At 35.9% G+C, this 9,035-nt stretch overlaps 1 protein-coding gene across 1 annotated transcript; it reads right to left on the bottom strand.

Moving 5' to 3' along the window:
* Positions 1-1,046: 1,046 nt before the first annotated feature.
* Positions 1,047-8,406, bottom strand: LOC139745398 (mitochondrial amidoxime reducing component 2-like). The gene is made up of 7 exons (XM_071655790.1): positions 8,171-8,406; positions 7,413-7,589; positions 6,545-6,716; positions 6,116-6,256; positions 5,227-5,291; positions 4,131-4,205; positions 1,047-1,265 (listed from the first exon to the last, which is right to left on the bottom strand). Exons 1-7 carry the CDS (start codon positions 8,404-8,406, stop codon positions 1,133-1,135), a joined length of 999 nt encoding a protein of 332 aa, XP_071511891.1. The 3' UTR covers positions 1,047-1,132.
* Between the last annotated feature and the right edge of the window lie 629 nt (positions 8,407-9,035).

The raw sequence follows: 9,035 nt of genomic DNA on the forward strand, positions 1-9,035 counted from the left end.
CTTGACTTTGACCCATTCATACATTTATGCATTGAGTAATTTTTATGGTACCGGTATGGAGAAAAAGTGCAATTTCTGTACTGGATAGTAAATTGTTACCATGTTCATCTGGCCTTTGACCCTAAAATTCATAAGATACTAGTAATCACTTTCAGGTAGAACATGCATAAATATGCAGTAAGTTTCACAATAAATTGAGCCACTTCTGAGATATGGAGGAAAAGTTAGTTCAGCACTTTCACTTGATCTTTGACATTTTGACCTTTGAGGCAAAAAAAAAGAAAAAGAAAAAAAAAACTCTCCAGAGAATTTCTATTAGGTTACACATGCATACACCAAGTGTAAAAAAAAAAAATAATAATCCTGCTGGCATTGCATGAACATGAGGGAAATAGTAAAATTTTGATGTGCTGCACTTGACCTTTGACCCCTGACCTTTGACCCCATGAACCCTACATTCTCTAGATAATCACTGCCAGTCAGTACATGTATATACTATGTTCCATGAAGATACCTTGAACAATTTTCCAATTTACAGAGAGAAAAAAAGAAGTTTTAATACTTTTACTCGACCTTTTGACCTTTGACCTTTGACCTCATGACCCAAACTTTCACCAGAGAATCTAAATTGGGTAATACATGTATACACTAAGTTTCAAGAAAATATCTTCTGGCATTGCATAGATATGGTGGAAATAGTGAAATTTTATGTATTTGACCTTGACCTTTTGACCTTTGACCTTGAGCACGTGCACCCAAAAGTTGATAGGCACAACTCCACCCCCTAATACACATACATGCCAAGTTTCATTAGGATACCTCAACAGGTTTTGATAGTTACCTTGTCCACAAAATTCATTACGGACGGACGGAAAGACGGACGGACGGACGGACGGACAACCCGAAAACATAATGCCTCCGGCACCACTTCGTGGCGGAGGCATAACAAAAATCCCTAGGGAATAAGGATATAGGGACCCAGAAATAGTGCATCAAATTTATTTTTTTAGGAACTACAAGTTAAAAACATTAATTATCCCCCTAAACAAAACGAACAAACAGACAAACACAAACACAAAAACAAGAAAACAAAACCAACAACAACAACAATAGAGAGATATTATTGATGACATCAATCCACTGAGGCATAAATGACGTCCCCTAGCCTGATGACCCCCGTGGACTCCACCGCGAGAAGGACTCCAAATATTGGGGCGGAGCCGTGCGTTTCCCTGTCTGGGTTGTCAGGAGGGGCCATCCTCACCCTATTTCAGCAAACAAACAAAAAATAAAATAAAATAAAACAAAACAAAACAAAACAAAATGGCATACATGGCGAGGAAGGAAGCAAAAGGTTGCTGTTGCATGAAAACAAATTTGATCCTCCATGGAAAAAAAAAGTATAAATTACAATTTTACACAAAATTCAAGTTTACTTGAAGAAATAGAGAGAGAGCAGAGATCAAGAATGGTCGAAATTTGAAGACTAAACTGGACTTGAAACAATTAAGAAACTTTGATCGTGAAGTAGTTGCAGCATGTTTTCTTGATATTTCTAAGTGTTTCGATTCAATTGATCATACGTTATTATTGCATAAGTTGGAATGTTATGGCATCAAGGGCAAACAATTGAAATGGTTTTCTGATTATTTAACTGGTAGGAGTCAAAATGTTTTTTGTCATGGTCATCTCTCAACATCTGAAAGTATCACGACAGGGGTACCACAAGGGAGTGTACTTGGGCCTATACTTTTCCTCATATTTATTAATGATATTTCCGAATCTGTATATTCATGTTCCTGTAATGTATTCGCAGATGATGTAGTAATTTATTGTTCGCACAAAGATACTGATAGAGTTACATCAATGTTGCAAAATGATCTGAACTCGATATATAGATGGTACAAGAGAAACAGATTAAGTATTAATTTAGATAAGACTAAGGTAATGTTATTAAGTCCACGGTGCTCCAAAAGTTTGAACATTTTTCTTGATGGAAAAAGGATTGAACAGGTTCATGATTTTAGGTATTTGGGTGTTATAATAGACGACCATCTTCATTGGGATGCACACGTACAAAATTTAGCCAAATCTATTTCTATGAAATTATTTATGTTACGAAAAATGAACCAATTTTTGGATAAAGATTCACTTAAACTTTTGTATACTGCAGTTGTTCAACCGTGTATTGATTATTCATGCTCCGTTTGGGGAAATTGCTCTGCTAAAAATAAAAATATTTTATATCGATTACAAAAGAGGGCAGCACGAATTATCACATCAAATTTTGATTACGAAACTGCAAATGGGAATGACATAATCAAGGTTTTGAATTTGCAAGCATTTGAAAATAGAAGGAATTATTTTTTGTCAACGCTCATGTATAAATGCATCCATGGACTTGCCCCCACACGAATGTGCAATAATATTGAGATGATTTTTGACAGGCATGGGTTTAACACAAGAGCAGCTGATTCTTTGAATGTGGTACCACCTAAACCGAATGTAGAGTGTTTTAAAAGCTGTTTTAGATATGCAGGAGGAAAGGTATGGAACTCACTACCAAATGTTTTAAAGAAATCAAAGTCATTGTCAGCTTTTAAGTTGTTATATAAGAAAATGTATTTTCACTGATTTTATCAAACGCCCTGTTTTTACATAATATGTACCATATTATTTTTTGTCACACTGTGTTACCCACACTTGCCTGGTGCAAATTATGTGTGCATGAATCCATGAATGTGTGTTATGGGTATACATGCATTCGACTGATTAGGTTAAACGGGCATGACTGCCAGATTGCATGTAATTTATTTATTAGTGTAGATTTTTACATAGAATTTCTATCTGCTTTTTATGATCGTGGGCTTGTTGATTCAAGTCCTTTCTGGCAGAGTTTTTACATTCCTTTTGTACACCAAATGGTATGATTGTGTATATAATCTTGCATCATTTTATTCACTGTTTTAATATATTCTTTTGCATCATATTGTTTCATTATATTATACTTAGACTGGTTACTACTGATTTCAATTTAACGTATTGCTCCTTTCAGCTCTGATTGCTTGTTTAATTGTAGTGGTTTTTATGCTTATATTTATGTAACATGATTTTTGTATTCATATAGTTGGATTGTACAGGACCTTGATGTAAAACAGCATTCACTTGCTGATCTTGTTATCCTGTCAAAATATGTTGAAATAAAATAAAATAAAAATAAAATAATAAAATAAATTTAACATTTTCATCATTATTGTAATTCCTTGTTGCAAGAAAATTTAGATGATCATATAATAATGGTCATAATAACAATAATGAAAACAACGATGATAAAGACCATCATGGTGAAAAATGTTATCTGATGTACTCTTCAGCTAGACTGCCGTGCTTGCATGTGTCTTCCATCATACCATTGCCCAATTATTTCACACATGTTCTATTATAGTTCAAGCCATTCAGTGGTCCACAGCTTTCAAACACGAGAATCTAAAGATGAAAACAATTTAACCATCATCTCATGCTTCACTCGTCAAACGATAAAGAAATATACAGAGGACAATGAATACCACTTTATTATTGGAATTCCTTCCCGTCTTTGTTGAGAAGACACACACTTCCAGTGTTATACCCATTAGACACTCAACAAGGTATAGGCCTATTCGAAATAAGGACTGCTCCACACTAACTTTTATTTTTGGTGGCCCAAAGGCAAACATTCGATCTTTTTTGGCGGCCCGATCGGGCCACCACATTCTTCATTTCTGAATTTTTGGTGGCCCCAGGCCACCGGCCCACCGTTAGTGTCGAGCCCTGCCTATACCAGTAAAAGACGTGTCAGCCTGCCCCTCCTCCACACTCACGTCAAGTCGTCGTCATCCTGTACCGTATGTGCGTTCCCGATTTTTCGGGAAGGGGGTAGGCCTGACATGAGGGGTTTAAATATTATAGGACAAATCCAAAAGGTGAATTATCGAAATAGGGGTTCTTTTGATATTTTTTCTTCTAAAAACATCTTTAAATTAGGGGTAGTTTTCACGGTGGGGAGTGGTAGCAACTATATCCATCGCATGCATGACAACAAAAGCTCTATCTATTTCATAATTTATGCATGCTTTGTATTATGCACATACTTCTTGAGTGTGGCCAGTGGGTCCCCATTCTGTATAAATTTTCCTTTGTCTTGATCTACAGTGGTCTGGATACACCTACAGTGATGAAACACATTGCAGAAATATTGAATTGGTTCGTCATAACTTTTAAGGAAAGTGACCAATTTATGTAAAATACCTCTTTTACTCAGTTTTCAATTACTAGTAAATCAAAACATGACTAATCAAATTTGAAAAAAAATTACTGTTTGCTGTTAGCTATACAATGAACAATCATCCTGTTCTCATGAAATAGACTTGCTTGTTTTCATATTACAATTGAAAAGAATTGGGCAAAAACTGGACATCATGGGACATTTGCTTTGCTGACCATATTTATTACATAACAGCCTACAGTCATTACATATAGCCTTTAATTGTTCCTTGTGGTATCTAGCTGGGCTGGAACAAAGTCTGCACTACTTTACTTCACACACTGTCAGGTTGCACAGATCGGTATGAATTCAGACCAGATGGATTTAAGCATAACTGCCATTCAGTGATCTCCCGAATTCTACATGGTATACACAAACAAACCGAAGTTCATCAACATTACAGCTTTTCAATTTTGGTAACTGCAAGATCACGCAGCTGATAACTCACTTCCACTTTACGAAAAATGATGTATCTACTAGCGAGAGGTAGACGTAGATTTATTGCATAAGACTGCCAAACTCTCCAAATTATATATGTTGTGGCAATTTTTTCATCAATCTGTTCGTAAAGTGGAACTCCGTTTGTTTGTGTGTGTGTTTTTGTTTTTTTAATCACTCGATTTTGATTTCAAGTCCATCTGGACTCCGAGTTTCTAATTATTATTCTTATACTTCACTACATCGCTTCTTGTAATGCAAGTTACAAAGCCTTTCCAAGAATAAAAATGGTGGTAGTTATCTGATCTAAATATGCACTTACAAATTCGACAGAACAAATTAAAAGTACATGTATTATAATCTAACGCAGTCACAATCACTTATCATGACCGATCGAGCCATTGAAATAAATGACTGCTCTTAATTCATTTGATTGTATATCAATCTTTTTTTCAAATATAAAATCTTGCTCAACAGACTTTTACCTGCCACATTTGTGAGTTATCCTCATCAAGGCACTGTCTCCAATACGAACATACTTCCACTTATCCTGGTTAAAGGAAGAAAAAGAAACATTTTTATTCATAAAGAAGACTGTGCTGGTAAATTTCACATGTCACCTTCAGCTGTATATAAACTGAAAATTCAACATACCACATTCTAAGCGCTCGGCAATTATGTTGAGAAACCTGCTGAATCAAAGGAATCCAAACCTGATTGCATTTAGTAGCGGACTTGTCTCAAATCAGTGTGCAGTTTTGTTTTGTTTTTTCTCTCTAAATCTATGGTAGGCTCTTTTAGCCTGACTGATTCATCCCTGCACTATAGCAATGTTTGTGATGGCTATTCAGTGAGGTATAGCAATTAAAGGACTAGGTTGATAATACAGACGGGATGTTGCCCTGTAATTGTCTTTACACAGCCTGGAGACTACACCTTCTGAATCCATAAATCTTCCAGAATTGGCACCCAGGTCAGAGAGGCACAATCTACCCATGACGTTACAGCATTTTAGAAAACGAAATGGAAAATATATAATTCATCATAACTGAATATAGAAGATTTCTGGTATATATAGGTTGAAATGCACTATTTCACTATAGCTAAATAATCATACTCATCAACAATGTCAAGTTTTTCAGAGTAAGATAAAAAATATTTTACTTTCTAAAATTACAGCTTTTACAGATTTCCAAGATGAATATATAATTATGACAAAGGAGAGATGGAATAATATCAATAAAAAACAAAAATATAGTAACACAGACTCAGGGTGAAGTGTTCGAGCATTAACTCGAACACTTTAACTCAGATTTGTCATGTTTCATGCACTATATACTGTAGTCTACTTCCAAATTTCTGCAATTCACTCACCTCTTCATGAGCCGTTGCACACTGTACAACAATGTTCGGTCGGAAGTTGCGGAGTTGCACGGGTTTTTCAAGCTGGGAGTTGAGCTGTTCAAGAGACTTTTCACTCAAGATGTGGACTTGAGATAGATTCTGGTAAACAGCCTGCATATTGTTTCACAAAAACATAAATGAAAATGACACACACAATCATTCAACTGAATTTGATCGCCATTGCCATTAGCACAAACTCAGAGCATAGATTCAGAACAAATGCAACAGAGATTATGACATTCATATGAAACATGTGGATAACTTCACACTATCAAGATGGCAACAATAACATCACTCTATCTAGAGTTGACAGATTGTGGTAGTAATACATCGCATCTGGAACGTTACTATGGCGACGGCTTTGGCGTATGGCTTCTTATAGGGTCAGCTCGCACTCACCCTTTCATGGCTTTTAGCCTTGTGTCCCCACTTGGAGTCGTCACAAAGCACCTTGCCACCAAGTCTGTCCAGGTGCCGCATCAGTCTGAAGCGAGGTTCACCGAGGTATTGGTTCAGCCACTGCCTGGCCTCTTGCCCACAGTCCTCCCCCTTCAGTCCAAGTCTGAACACTCTTTTGATAAAAGCAGCAAGGTCAAAGTTTCAAATGAAAGAGTCAGTTATCAGCTCTTCAAAAGAGAATAGATATCATTTACTTTGGCATTGATTGCAAGAAACAGAGATAAACTGCCTCCTTTAGGCCCTACATTTCCTGTGTAATGTACAGTGTATACGGTATAGTCTCCAGTATGACTAATAAGGAAAAGCTAAAATTTGCTCTATTTATGGCCAGTTGTTTTATTCAATCTTAGTTCAAGCAGGATTTACTGCATAATCAGCCTCTGAATTGGTCAGAGAGGTTTTTTTCGGACATCACTTGAATATTTTGGTCCATTCACTAACTTCATGGTGGTTGGAAAAACATGTAATTCAACGATTTGTGTATACTATTATGGGGGCTATTTGGAAAATTACAAGGATCACTTATACACGATATTAATGTCGTCATGCCATTGGAAAGTTACAAATTGCAATTGCAACTTTTTAATGCTTTAACTAACTGTAGCACTATACCTCAAACATCAATCTATATCTTCCTGCCGAGGATTATAATGTCACAATCATGCAACCAGTGTTGACGGAAACAATCAATCACTCATCTACAATACCTTCACAGGTAACTTCTTGAACTATAATTTCTTCCTCCTGTGAGCAAAGTAAGAAATAAAAAATGGCGTTCAATTTACAAACCAGAACTAACTTTAATTACCTGACATCACCAATGGCTCCACCCTGCTCTGCCAGAGGTACCTGCAATGTAGGCATCCCTGGGGCATTGATGAGAAGACTTCTCCTGTCCTCAGAGAGGGTCGGAATGATGAGGGCGATGGAAGGGTAGACCCTTTGTGTGATGAACCGCCCCTCCTCATCAACAATGATGAAAGACCTGTATGACGAATTCAGGGCATGGCTGATAGTGAATGTTTCATTTGAATTGCCTCTTTATCCCCTTTCATGGTTTAGAAACATATATATATATATATATATATATATATATATATATATATAATATATGCTATATATACATATATATACATATATATATATATATATTATATATGCTATATATACATATATATACATATATATATACATATATATATATATGCTATATATACATATATATACATATATATATATATATATTATATATGCTATATATACATATATATACATATATATATACATATATATATATATATATATATATATATTTGGTTATGAGATATTACGAAGGAGAAGAGGGTGCGTAGCTTGGAATTATCATTCCTCTTATTGTTCCTCCAATTTGGGAAAGAGATTTTATCATAATTATTATAATTTTAGTGAAACTTAATTCATTCTGTTGGTATTTTCCTCTGCATGTACAGTATATGTTCATTATAATTATATCAAAATAACTTGATGATCAATGGAGTTGCATTTGTGCTTCAACAATGTGAACTTGAAAGGATCTTCGTACTATACCTGTCCAAGACACCATCACTGCTAATCCCCAAGGAGACACAGTCGGCCTCTGTGACCTCCAACCCTTGGCACGACTTGATGGGATGCACAAAGATTTTCGAAACCACACCGACTGGGGCATACTGTCGCCGAGAACGACGAAACACGGCATAGTAGAGAAGTCCGAACCCGACTACACCAGCCGCACATGCTGCCAGGCAGCCCAGAATCAAGTTGTTATTGTTTGTCTCAGGCATGGTGACTTTTCACAAAGCAATCCTGTGTAATTCATAAGATAAAAACAACATAACAGAAATATATCACTGTGAAAAACAGCACTCATTAAACTTTATCACATTCTTATCAAAGAAAATACAAACGAGTGGTTCGAGCGTTTTACGTCGGTAGATACAATTAACACTTGAAAAATGATAAGGATTTTTTTTTAATTCAAATCAATAAAACTGTTTGTCTTATCTGTGTGAGCAATCCACTTGTTGAGACAAAAGAAAATTAAGAGCAGAGGGCTTGGACTGCTTAAGCCTCACACTGTAGACAGTATATAAACAATTGAAAATGTTTTGAATTACAAAAAAAAAAAATGTATATGAGCACTTTAAAGCATACCATGAAATGCACTTCAAGTATTTTTCACTGATTCTTTTTTTCCCGTCTTTTCCTTGAATTTCCCTACAAATTATTACGTGAAACTGAGAATTGTGTTTTACCTGTATTACTTGCACGATATCCATAAATATTGAAAACTATTTTAGCATATTCATGATAGAGAGAGAGAGAGAGAGGGGGGGGGGGGGGGAGAGTAGAGAGAGAGAGAGCCGAGAGAGGGAGAGCCGAGGGAAAGAAATAAAAATAGATAGCTTGGCCT

The sequence above is a fragment of the Diadema antillarum genome, unplaced genomic scaffold (genome assembly GCF_040938485.1).
Source record: "Diadema antillarum isolate AM-2024a unplaced genomic scaffold, OU_Dant_1.0 seq00001264_RagTag, whole genome shotgun sequence".
Taxonomy (NCBI): domain Eukaryota; kingdom Metazoa; phylum Echinodermata; class Echinoidea; order Diadematoida; family Diadematidae; genus Diadema; species Diadema antillarum.

What these genes read in the sequence shown, in the direction of transcription:
- LOC139745398 (XM_071655790.1), bottom strand. Translation starts at nt 8,406, where the DNA reads ATGCCTGAGACAAACAATAACAACTTGATTCTGGGCTGCCTGGCAGCA. An exon ending in AGTGATGGTGTCTTGGACAG is followed by an intron (nt 7,590 to 8,170) that starts GTATAGTACGAA and finishes TTCGTCATACAG; the next exon opens with GTCTTTCATCATTGTTGATG. An exon ending in AGGCTAAAAGCCATGAAAGG is followed by an intron (nt 6,257 to 6,544) that starts GTGAGTGCGAGC and finishes AACAATATGCAG; the next exon opens with GCTGTTTACCAGAATCTATC.